This window comes from Erinaceus europaeus, chromosome 3, assembly GCF_950295315.1.
Source record: "Erinaceus europaeus chromosome 3, mEriEur2.1, whole genome shotgun sequence".
NCBI classification, from domain to species: Eukaryota; Metazoa; Chordata; class Mammalia; order Eulipotyphla; family Erinaceidae; genus Erinaceus; species Erinaceus europaeus.
Window position 1 is genome coordinate 184,333,442 of NC_080164.1, and position 12,916 is coordinate 184,346,357.

General features: G+C 61.4%; 2 protein-coding genes across 2 annotated transcripts in view; one reads left to right on the forward strand and one right to left on the reverse strand.

The window, feature by feature from the left end:
• The window catches only part of TADA2B (transcriptional adaptor 2B), a 253,837-nt gene that overhangs the window by 164,437 nt on the left and 76,484 nt on the right, over positions 1 to 12,916 (forward strand). The gene's annotated exons all lie outside the window — the stretch shown is intronic.
• GRK4 (G protein-coupled receptor kinase 4) overlaps positions 9,417 to 12,916 on the reverse strand; it is a 65,121-nt gene continuing 61,621 nt past the window's right edge. Inside the window, exon 16 of the mRNA XM_060188548.1 lies at positions 9,417 to 9,536. Coding sequence (XP_060044531.1) covers positions 9,531 to 9,536 — 6 coding nt within the window. The 3' untranslated portion in view covers positions 9,417 to 9,530. The remainder of the gene's footprint in view (positions 9,537 to 12,916) is intronic.

Here is a 12,916-nt window from a genome sequence, read left to right on the forward strand (position 1 = left end):
GAGCCCAGTGATAACCCTGGAGTTGGGCGCAGACAGCGGCAGTGAGGGCACTGATCCCAGTGATAACTCTGGGGGCACAGACAGCGGCAGTGTGGGCACTGAGCTCAGTGATAACCCTGGGGGCACAGATGGCGGCAGTGTGGGCACTGAGCCCAGTGATAACCCTGGGGGCACAGACAGCGGCAGTGAGGGCACTGAGCCCAGTGATAACCCTGGAGTTGGGCACAGACAGCGGCAGTGTGGGCACTGAGCCCAGTGATAACCCTGGGGGCACAGACAGCGACAGTGAGGCCACTGAGCCCAGTGATAACCCTGGGGGCACAGACAGTGGCAGTGTGGGCACTGAGCCCAGTGATAACCCTGGGGCACAGACAGCGGCAGTGAGGGCACTGAGCCCAGTGATAACCCTGGGGGGGAGACAGGACCAGTGTGGGCACTGAGCCCAGTGATAACCCTGGGGGCACAGACAGCAGCAGTGTGGGCACTGAGCCCAGTGACAACCCTGGGGGCACAGACAGCGGCAGTGTGGGCACTGAGCCCAGTGATAACCCTGGGGCACAGACAGCGGCAGTGAGGGCACTGAGCCCAGTGATAACCCTGGGGCACAGACAGCGGCAGTGTGGGCACTGAGCCCAGTGATAACCCTGGGGCACAGACAGCGGCAGTGTGGGCACTGAGCCCAGTGATAACCCTGGGGCACAGACAGCGGCAGTGTGGGCACTGAGCCCAGTGATAACCCTGGGGCACAGACGGCGGCAGTGTGGGCACTGAGCCCAGTGATAACCCTGGGGCACAGACGGCGGCAGTGTGGGCACTGAGCCCAGTGACAACCCTGGGGCACAGACAGCGGCAGTGTGGGCACTGAGCCCAGTGACAACCCTGGGGGCACAGACAGCGGCAGTGTGGGCACTGAGCCCAGTGACAACCCTGGGGGCACAGACAGCGGCAGTGTGGGCACTGAGCCCAGTGACAACCCTGGGGGCACAGACAGCGGCAGTGTGGGCACTGAGCCCAGTGATAACCCTGGGGCACAGACAGCGGCAGTGAGGGCACTGAGCCCAGTGATAACCCTGGGGCACAGACAGCGGCAGTGTGGGCACTGAGCCCAGTGATAACCCTGGGGCACAGACAGCGGCAGTGTGGGCACTGAGCCCAGTGATAACCCTGGGGCACAGACAGCGGCAGTGTGGGCACTGAGCCCAGTGATAACCCTGGGGCACAGACAGCGGCAGTGTGGGCACTGAGCCCAGTGACAACCCTTGGGCACAGACAGCGGCAGTGAGGGCACTGAGCCCAGTGACAACCCTGGGGGCACAGACAGCGGCAGTGTGGGCACTGAGCCCAGTGACAACCCTGGGGGCACAGACAGCGGCAGTGTGGGCACTGAGCCCAGTGACAACCCTGGGGGCACAGACAGCGGCAGTGTGGGCACTGAGCCCAGTGATAACCCTGGGGCACAGACAGCGGCAGTGAGGGCACTGAGCCCAGCGACAACCCTGGGGGCACAGACAGCGGCAGTGTGGGCACTGAGCACAGTGATAACCCTGGGGGCACAGACAGCGGCAGTGTGGGCACTGAGCCCAGTGATAACCCTGGGGACACAGACAGTGGCAGTGTGGGCACTGAACCAGTGATAACCCTGGGGGCACAGACAGCGGCAGTGAGGGCACTGAGCCCAGTGATAACCCTGGAGTTGGGCGCAGACAGCGGCAGTGAGGGCACTGAGCCCAGTGATAACTCTGGGGGCACAGACAGCGGCAGTGTGGGCACTGAGCTCAGTGATAACCCTGGGGGCACAGACGGCGGCAGTGTGGGCACTGAGCCCAGTGATAACCCTGGGGGCACAGACAGCGGCAGTGAGGGCACTGAGCCCAGTGATAACCCTGGAGTTGGGCACAGACAGCAGCAGTGTGGGCACTGAACCCAGTGATAACCCTGGGGGCACAGACAGCGACAGTGAGGCCACTGAGCCCAGTGATAACCCTGGGGGCACAGACAGCGGCAGTGTGGGCACTGAGCCCAGTGATAACCCTGGGGCACAGACAGCGGCAGTGAGGGCACTGAGCCCAGTGATAACCCTGGGGGGGAGACAGGACCAGTGTGGGCACTGAGCCCAGTGATAACCCTGGGGGCACAGACAGCGGCAGTGTGGGCACTGAGCCCAGTGATAACCCTGGGGCACAGACAGCGGCAGTGTGGGCACTGAGCCCAGTGATAACCCTGGGGCACAGACAGCGGCAGTGAGGGCACTGAGCCCAGTGACAACCCTAGGGGCACAGACAGTGGCAGTGAGGGCACTGAGCCCAGTGACAACCCTGGGGGCACAGACAGCGGCAGTGTGGGCACTGAGCCCAGTGATAACCCTGGGAACACAGACAGCGGCAGTGTGGGCACTGAGCCCAGTGATAACCCTGGGGCACAGACAGCGGCAGTGTGGGCACTGAGCCCAGTGATAACCCTGGGGCACAGACAGCGGCAGTGAGGGCACTGAGCCCAGTGATAACCCTGGGGCACAGACAGCGGCAGTGTGGGCACTGAGCCCAGTGATAACCCTGGGGCACAGACAGCGGCAGTGTGGGCACTGAGCCCAGTGATAACCCTGGGGCACAGACAGCGGCAGTGTGGGCACTGAGCCCAGTGATAACCCTGGGGCACAGACAGCGGCAGTGTGGGCACTGAGCCCAGTGATAACCCTGGGGCACAGACAGCGGCAGTGTGGGCACTGAGCCCAGTGACAACCCTGGGGCACAGACAGCGGCAGTGTGGGCACTGAGCCCAGTGACAACCCTGGGGGCACAGACAGCGGCAGTGTGGGCACTGAGCCCAGTGACAACCCTGGGGGCACAGACAGCGGCAGTGTGGGCACTGAGCCCAGTGACAACCCTGGGGGCACAGACAGCGGCAGTGTGGGCACTGAGCCCAGTGATAACCCTGGGGCACAGACAGCGGCAGTGAGGGCACTGAGCCCAGTGATAACCCTGGGGCACAGACAGCGGCAGTGTGGGCACTGAGCCCAGTGATAACCCTGGGGCACAGACAGCGGCAGTGTGGGCACTGAGCCCAGTGACAACCCTGGGGCACAGACAGCGGCAGTGAGGGCACTGAGCCCAGTGACAACCCTGGGGGCACAGACAGCGGCAGTGTGGGCACTGAGCCCAGTGACAACCCTGGGGGCACAGACAGCGGCAGTGTGGGCACTGAGCCCAGTGACAACCCTGGGGGCACAGACAGCGGCAGTGTGGGCACTGAGCCCAGTGACAACCCTGGGGGCACAGACAGCGGCAGTGTGGGCACTGAGCCCAGTGATAACCCTGGGGCACAGACAGCGGCAGTGAGGGCACTGAGCCCAGCGACAACCCTGGGGGCACAGACAGCGGCAGTGTGGGCACTGAGCACAGTGATAACCCTGGGGGCACAGACAGCGGCAGTGTGGGCACTGAGCCCAGTGATAACCCTGGGGACACAGACAGCGGCAGTGTGGGCACTGAACCAGTGATAACCCTGGGGGCACAGACAGCGGCAGTGAGGGCACTGAGCCCAGTGATAACCCTGGAGTTGGGCGCAGACAGCGGCAGTGAGGGCACTGAGCCCAGTGATAACTCTGGGGGCACAGACAGCGGCAGTGTGGGCACTGAGCTCAGTGATAACCCTGGGGGCACAGACGGCGGCAGTGTGGGCACTGAGCCCAGTGATAACCCTGTGGGCACAGACAGCGGCAGTGAGGGCACTGAGCCCAGTGATAACCCTGGAGTTGGGCACAGACAGCAGCAGTGTGGGCACTGAGCCCAGTGATAACCCTGGGGGCACAGACAGCGACAGTGAGGCCACTGAGCCCAGTGATAACCCTGGGGGCACAGACAGCAGCAGTGTGGACACTGAGCCCAGTGATAACCCTGGGGGCACAGACAGCGACAGTGAGGCCACTGAGCCCAGTGATAACCCTGGGGGCACAGACAGCGGCAGTGTGGGCACTGAGCCCAGTGATAACCCTGGGGCACAGACAGCGGCAGTGAGGGCACTGAGCCCAGTGACAACCCTAGGGGCACAGACAGCGGCAGTGAGGGCACTGAGCCCAGTGACAACCCTGGGGGCACAGACAGCGGCAGTGTGGGCACTGAGCCCAGTGATAACCCTGGGGACACAGACAGCGGCAGTGTGGGCACTGAGCCCAGTGATAACCCTGGGGCACAGACAGCGGCAGTGTGGGCACTGAGCCCAGTGATAACCCTGGGGCACAGACAGCGGCAGTGTGGGCACTGAGCTCAGTGATAACCCTGGGGGCACAGACGGCGGCAGTGTGGGCACTGAGCCCAGTGATAACCCTGGGGGCACAGACGGCGGCAGTGTGGGCACTGAGCCCAGTGATAACCCTGGGGGCACAGACAGCGGCAGTGAGGGCACTGAGCCCAGTGATAACCCTGGGGGCACAGACTGCGGCAGTGAGGGCACTGAGCCCAGTGACAACCCTGGGGGCACAGACAGCGGCAGTGTGGGCACTGAGCCCAGTGATAACCCTGGGGCACAGACAGCGGCAGTGAGGGCACTGAGCCCAGCGACAACCCTGGGGGGGAGACAGGACCAGTGTGGGCACTGAGCCCAGTGACAACCCTGGGGGCACAGACAGCGGCAGTGTGGGCACTGAGCACAGTGATAACCCTGGGGGCACAGACAGTGGCAGTGTGGGCACTGAGCCCAGTGATAACCCTGGAGTTGGGCGCAGACAGCGGCAGTGAGGGCACTGAGCCCAGTGATAACTCTGGGGGCACAGACAGCGGCAGTGTGGGCACTGAGCTCAGTGATAACCCTGGGGGCACAGACGGCGGCAGTGTGGGCACTGAGCCCAGTGATAACCCTGGGGGCACAGACGGCGGCAGTGAGGGCACTGAGCCCAGTGATAACCCTGGGGCACAGACAGCGGCAGTGTGGGCACTGAGCCCAGTGATAACCCTGGAGTTGGGCACAGACAGCGGCAGTGTGGGCACTGAGCCCAGTGATAACCCTGGGGGCACAGACGGCGGCAGTGTGGGCACTGAGCCCAGTGATAACCCTGGGGGCACAGACGGCGGCAGTGTGGGCACTGAGCCCAGTGATAACCCTGGGGGCACAGACAGCGGCAGTGAGGGCACTGAGCCCAGTGATAACCCTGGGGGCACAGACTGCGGCAGTGAGGGCACTGAGCCCAGTGACAACCCTGGGGGCACAGACAGCGGCAGTGTGGGCACTGAGCCCAGTGATAACCCTGGGGCACAGACAGCGGCAGTGAGGGCACTGAGCCCAGCGACAACCCTGGGGGGGAGACAGGACCAGTGTGGGCACTGAGCCCAGTGACAACCCTGGGGGCACAGACAGCGGCAGTGTGGGCACTGAGCACAGTGATAACCCTGGGGGCACAGACAGTGGCAGTGTGGGCACTGAGCCCAGTGATAACCCTGGAGTTGGGCGCAGACAGCGGCAGTGAGGGCACTGAGCCCAGTGATAACTCTGGGGGCACAGACAGCGGCAGTGTGGGCACTGAGCTCAGTGATAACCCTGGGGGCACAGACGGCGGCAGTGTGGGCACTGAGCCCAGTGATAACCCTGGGGGCACAGACAGCGGCAGTGTGGGCACTGAGCCCAGTGATAACCCTGGGGGCACAGACAGTGGCAGTGAAGGCACTGAGCCCAGTGATAACCCTGGAGTTGGGCACAGACAGCGGCAGTGTGGGCACTGAGCCCAGTGATAACCCTGGGGGCACAGACAGCGACAGTGAGGCCACTGAGCCCAGTGATAACACTGGGGGCACAGACAGCGGCAGTGTGGGCACTGAGCCCAGTGATAACCCTGGAGTTGGGCACAGACAGCGGCAGTGTGGGCACTGAGCCCAGTGATAACCCTGGGGACACAGACAGCGGCAGTGTGGGCACTGAGCCCAGTGATAACCCTGGGGGCACAGACAGCGGCAGTGTGGGCACTGAGCCCAGTGATAACCCTGGGGGCACAGACAGCGGCAGTGAGGGCACTGAGCCCAGTGATAACCCTGGGGGCACAGACAGCGGCAGTGAGGGCACTGAGCCCAGTGATAACCCTGGGGACACAGACAGCGGCAGTGTGGGCACTGAGCCCAGTGATAACCCTGGGGCACAGACAGCGGCAGTGTGGGCACTGAGCCCAGTGATAACCCTGGGACACAGACAGCGGCAGTGAGGGCACTGAGCCCAGTGACAACCCTGGGGGCACAGACAGCGGCAGTGAGGGCACTGAGCCCAGTGACAACCCTGGGGGCACAGACAGCGGCAGTGTGGGCACTGAGCCCAGTGATAACCCTGGGGCACAGACAGCGGCAGTGAGGGCACTGAGCCCAGCGACAACCCTGGGGGCACAGACAGTGGCAGTGTGGGCACTGAGCACAGTGATAACCCTGGGTGCACAGACAGTGGCAGTGTGGGCACTGAGCCCAGTGATCACCCTGGAGTTGGGCGCAGACAGCGGCAGTGAGGGCACTGAGCCCAGTGATAACTCTGGGGGCACAGACAGCGGCAGTGTGGGCACTGAGCTCAGTGATAACCCTGGGGGCACAGACGGCGGCAGTGTGGGCACTGAGCCCAGTGATAACCCTGGGGGCACAGACGGCGGCAGTGTGGGCACTGAGCCCAGTGATAACCCTGGGGGCACAGACAGCAGCAGTGAGGGCACTGAGCCCAGTGATAACCCTGGGGGCACAGACTGCGGCAGTGAGGGCACTGAGCCCAGTGACAACCCTGGGGGCACCGACAGCGGCAGTGAAGGCACTGAGCCCAGTGATAACCCTGGGGCACAGACAGCGGCAGTGAGGGCACTGAGCCCAGCGACAACCCTGGGGGGGAGACAGGACCAGTGTGGGCACTGAGCCCAGTGACAACCCTGGGGGCACAGACAGCGGCAGTGTGGGCACTGAGCACAGTGATAACCCTGGGGGCACAGACAGTGGCAGTGTGGGCACTGAGCCCAGTGATAACCCTGGAGTTGGGCGCAGACAGCGGCAGTGAGGGCACTGAGCCCAGTGATAACTCTGGGGGCACAGACAGCGGCAGTGTGGGCACTGAGCTCAGTGATAACCCTGGGGGCACAGACGGCGGCAGTGTGGGCACTGAGCCCAGTGATAACCCTGGGGGCACAGACGGCGGCAGTGAGGGCACTGAGCCCAGTGATAACCCTGGGGCACAGACAGCGGCAGTGTGGGCACTGAGCCCAGTGATAACCCTGGAGTTGGGCACAGACAGCGGCAGTGTGGGCACTGAGCCCAGTGATAACCCTGGGGACACAGACAGCGGCAGTGTGGGCACTGAGCCCAGTGATAACCCTGGGGGCACAGACGGCGGCAGTGTGGGCACTGAGCCCAGTGATAACCCTGGGGGCACAGACAGCGGCAGTGAGGGCACTGAGCCCAGTGATAACCCTGGGGGCACAGACAGCGGCAGTGAGGGCACTGAGCCCAGTGATAACCCTGGGGACACAGACAGCGGCAGTGTGGACACTGAACCAGTGATAACCCTGGGGGGGAGACAGGACCAGTGTGGGCACTGAGCCCAGTGATAACCCTGGGGACACAGATAGCGGCTGTCTGTGGGCAGGGGATCCGTCCTAACCCGAGTGCTTCAGTGTGTCTCAGTCAATGGGCACCATGCAGGGGGGAGGGAAAGGGAAAGGGTTTTGGGGACAGAGGAGACAGACAGCATAATGGCTGTGCAAAGGTCTCATGGCTCCGAGTCCCGGGTTCAACCTCCCACACCACCATCATCCAGAGCTGAGCTGGGCTCTGGGTTTTGGCAGACTCCTAGCTGCACGGAGTGGCCCTGGATGCCCAGGGAGAGGGGCGGAGAGCGGGGCCAGGAGCTGTCTGGTACACTCTTCAGCGGCACCTGGGTAGAATCAAGCCCAGGCCGGCCACTCTGGGGGTGGCGGTGCCGGCGGCCAGGAGGGCGGCTGAGGTGGGGGCGCCCTAGTCCCTATGGTGGCTGAAGAGAGCAGGTGTGAGGCTGCAGGAGGTCTCTGGAGAGTGCCCACCAGAAGGAACCGTCCCTGTTCCAGTGCCAGGCCAGCTGGGCACGGCTGCTCAGACACGCGTCCTTTTCTGCTTTGCAACCTGCTCACGGCGGCACCTCCGGTGGCAGCTGCTGGGGCCATGCCAAGCCCTGGCTGCTCTGGTCCAAGTCCCAGCTTGAAGTCCTCCGGACTGCCCCTTGGAAAGCCGGCTTGCTTCCAGGTCACCCCTAATCTCAGGTGGGTTGGGCCCCGAATGCCTGAAATCTCTGAGATCCCAAGCGTGGCGTGCCCTGGGGTGACCTCTGGGCCCCACTTTCAGGGGCTCAGCTCAGCCTTTTGGGGGGCAGGAGGCCTTTGAGATGCCCGGCCTCCCGGGACGGCAGTGGCCCTTCTCCGCGTTTCGAGTCCTGAACGCCGCTCACAGTCCTGTTAGGGTTATTTTTTACAGTCATTTTCTTGGGGCTGGGCAGTGAGATACTTGGGTGAGTGCACAGGTGACCACGCAGAAGAACCGAGGCTCAAGACCCCACTCCCCACCTGCTGGAGTGGTGAAGCAAGAGATACAGGTGTGCGTGTGCCTGTGCTCACCGACTGCTCAGCTCTGGTTTATGTGGTGCAGGGGACTGAACCTGGGACTTCAGAGTCTCAGGCATGAGAGTCTCTTTGCAGAACCATTTTGCTGTCTCCCCGACCCATGAGTCATTTTCTTTGTTACTGAGGTAACAAGTTAAACAGGCTGTATGTTTTCAGTGGCCGATTTCACACCTCTTTCTCCTGTGTGTGACCCTCCACCACGATGCTTCCACCCACCCACGACCTCAGCCTGGCGTCACACTCCCGGCTGGTCTCCATTTGACGGTGCGTGTGCCCCTGGTCTGCGCCCTCAGCCCCTGTATCTGTCCCCTTGATGTACAGCGTATGTCACTGAGCCTGACCCTGTCTGGTTCCAACCACGTTTTGTTTTTAAACATTTTTTTTATTATTTTTATTCGTTTCTTGGGTAGAGGCAACCAGAAATTGAGCGGGGAGGGGGAGCTAGAGAGGGAGAGGGACAGAGAGACACCTGCAGCCCTGCTTCACCACTCGTGAAGTTTTCCCCCTGCAGGTGGGGACCGGGGGCTTAAACTCGGGTCCTTGTGCCCTGTGACGTGTGCATTCAACCAGGTGCGCCACCTCCCGGCCCCCCCCAGCCGCGTCTTTGCAAAGGGTGAGGAACCGTGGTGTGTGCAGACCCCAACTCCCTCACCACCCGGCTGTGGCCAGCCCTGGGCTGCTGTGGGCGCAGGTGTGTGAGGGCACTGAAGGCACGCGTGCACGGGGCCTCCCCCTCCTCCCCTCCTGCTTTTAGCAGGAGAGCTCCCAGAGTGCAGCACCCTCCTCAGGACAAGCGCGCTTTCGGGACTGATGGGCATACTTCAGTGAAAGCACTGTTTATTGGTCCATCTTACTGGGTGTACCGACAACAGGTCTCACTGGTCACATGCATCCGGCGTCTGAAGAGGCTTCTGCCGCTCGTTCTCTTTCTTCCTCAGGCCTACCGGAACATTTAGCGTGTTACTGGCTCTCGCGGTACTCCACCACCTATTGAGTACTGACATAAACTACTCGGCCATGGCGTATCTTATTCCTAACGTGGCAATGTTTTAGGAAGGGCTTTTGCACTGATATTCATGAGAGAAGACCGACAGATTTTATATAAGAACTTTCTAAGATCCTTTCTTTGTAAAACAGAGCAGGAAGGTCTTGTTCTCTCAGTGCTCTAGTGACTGAGGCGCTATGAGAATTCCCTGCTCTGGGAGTCGGGCGCAGCAGGTTAAGTGCACCTGGAGCAAAGCGCAGGGACCGGCAGAAGGATCCCGGTTCGAGCCCCCAGCTCCCCACCTGCAGGGGAGTCGCTTCACAGGCGGTGAAGCAGGTCTGCAGGTGTCTGTCTTTCTCTCCCCCTCTTTGTCTTCCCCTCCTCTCTCCATTTCTCTCTGTTCTATCCAACAACGACGACATCAATAACAACAACAACAATAATAACTACAATAACAATAAAAACAACAAGGGCAACAAAAAGGAAATAAATAAATATTTTTTAAAAAGCTTGCCTTACGGAAGGTCATAAAAAAAAAAAGAGAGAGAGAATCCCCTGTTCTTCAGAGTGTGCTCACACTCTTCACCGCCATGTGTCCGGTGCTCGCGGCTGGCTGCTCCCCACTGCCAGGCGGCTCTGCCCGGCGCCCAAAAAGCGGGTCGGCAGAGCAAGCGGCATGCGTGGCGGAGGCCAGGGCGAGCCGCTTCCCAGCCCTGACCTTCCGTCTTACGTGAGAACCCGAGTTACCTGGGCCGCACCCGGTGCCATCTGCCTGGCTTCCTGTCCTCGGCCGGGCTCTGAGCTGCGTGCCTTGTCGCTCTTCCCTGGGGCACCTTCGCCTCAGCTAAGCTGTGCCCTCTTGCTGTTGGCTTCACTGCGTCTCCTCCACACGGCACAGTCACGTCTCTGCCTTTAAATGGGTGAGTCGAGACACTTGGTGAGCACCGCGAGGTGTGAGGCTGGGCCACACCCCACGTCCCTCTCTCTTGCTGCCTTTGCCTTTGATAGTGTCGGGGGGCAGGCAGTCGTACCAGCTGCGGCTGGTGACACGGAGCAGCGTCCCCCGCAGGGCTGACCAAAGGGCGGTGTCCGTGGAGGGTCTATCCCTCCTCCTCGTCCTCCTGGGTGGCATCCTCACAGCATAGATGACACTGGCAAGCAAGAGGCCACAGGCCCAGCCCTGTGGCGCCACCCCGGCAGAGCCAAGCAGGGCTCCCGCCCCCACTGCGTGGTGGGTCAATATTTTTAACCGTCAGGTGAGTCGGGAGAAAGACAAGTCCGCTGTCGAGATCTCCCAGCCTCTGGCTACAGTGGCCGGCGGCGTCCCCCAAGACCGCGGCCGTCTCTGTCCTGACCCTGTCCAGGAGGCCTGGGCCGGCAGGGATGGCACGTCGTAGGTGGGGTCTAAGTCGGCCGAGGGGACACATCCAGCCGCTGCTTTCAGGCAGGACCCAGACTGGACCCAGCCTGCCCTGCTGAGCGTCCGTGCGCAGAGCTCGGCTCCGGGGCGGGGCAGGGACACAGCAACCAGGGATCAGCAGGCAGGCGGGGACGGAGGGACGGCAAACGGTGGCATGGCGTGTGCGCCACTAGAGACAGAGCAGCTTCCCCGGCTGTGCCGGGCAGAGCAGGGCAGCACAGGACGCTGCACAGGCGAATGGAGAGAGGGGGAGACTCAGCCCAGAGGGCTCAGCTTGGTCGGCAGCACCCCGGCTCCAGAGCTGACTTCCCCAGGCTGTTTCTGTGTTTGGGAGACACCAGTGCCGGAGAGCCCCCACACATGCCGTGACGTTCCTACTCAGACCCACACACAGTCAGGCACATACCCTACCTGCTGAGCCCTCCCTCTGCCCCAGTCGGTTCTGTTCTGAGCTGAGAAAGAGCAGGCTGGGAGCCGGGTGGTTGCACACCTGGTTGAGCGCACATGTCACAATGCGCAAGGACCCGGGTTCAAGCCCCTGGTCCCCATCTGCAGGGGGAAAAGCTTCATGAGTGGTGAAGCAGGGCTGCAGGTGTCTCTCTGTTTCTCTCCCTCTCTGCCTTCCCCTTCCCTCTTAGGTCAGGCAGTCTCTAGCATAATAAATAAATAAAAGATAACCAAAAAAAAAAAAAAGAAAAGAAAAGAAAGAGTAGGCTGAAGGGGGCCGGGTGGCAGCACACCTGTTTAGGTGTGCACACACTGCAGTGGTCAAGGACCTGGTGAAGCAGGTCTGCAGATGTCTCTCTGTCTTTCTCCCCCGTCTCCTGCTCCCTTCCCAACATGTCTGTCTATCCAAAAACAAATGCATAAATAAACAGAGCAGGCTGAAGAGAAGGGCGTCCGTCCGCGCTCAGGCTCTGAGGCCCCAGGGAGAGGAGAGGGTGGCAGGCATAGCTGTCAGCTCCCAGACTGGTGACTGAGGACACAGACAAGTGAAGCGAGCGTGGGCCCAGCCTGGGCTGCTGTGGACCCACGGAAACAGGCTTCTGATGCCGCTGGCCGGAACAAACGCCCACAGCCACTCTGGGGAGTCAGCGGGCAGCGTCTGTCGGAAGACCTTCAGGGGGTGAGTCCTGGTGGAGGTGCAGAGACATCAGAGCACCTCAGCCCCACACCAACGTGACAGCACAAGCCTCCGTCGGCAAGAGAACTGCTAGGACCCTAGTGCCGGGCCGGATGGGGACACGGCCACTTGAGTGCACACGTGACCTGCCAGGTGTGCAGACCCGGGGTCAACCCCATCCCACCTGCAGGGGGGAGGCTTCACGAGCAGTGGAGCAGGGCTGCAGGTGTCTTTCTGTCTCTCTCTGTCTTTATCTTCCCCTCCTCTCTCAATTTCTGTCAAATAAAAGGAAAAAATGGCTCCAGTGATAACCATGGGGGCAATTAAAAACAAAAAAGAAACGGTAATGCTTTCCAAGATGAGAATACCGGGGCTAAGAACAAGGACCGTGCAAAGGATCCAGGTTCGAGCCCCCACTCCCCACCTGCAGAGGGGTCATTTCACAGGGGGTGAAGCAGGTGTGCAGGTGTGTTTCTCCCTACTTCCCCTCCTCTTTCAATTTCTCTCTCCCAAAACATTTTACTAGGCTCACATATAATACAGCGATCATTTACATTCTCTTTAATTTTAGATACTCTTATTTATTTATTATTGATACAGAAATTGAGAGGGGGCGGTGGGGGTAGTTAAAAAAAGGAAAGAGAAAGAGAGAAAGGAAGGAAGGAAGGAAGAAAGAAAGAAAGAAAGAAAGAACAGAAACTGAGAAGGGAGTGGGAGCAGCAAAGACGGAGAGAGACCCCTGCAGCCCTGCTGCACCACTCTGCAGGTGGGGACCAGGGGCTTGAACCTGAG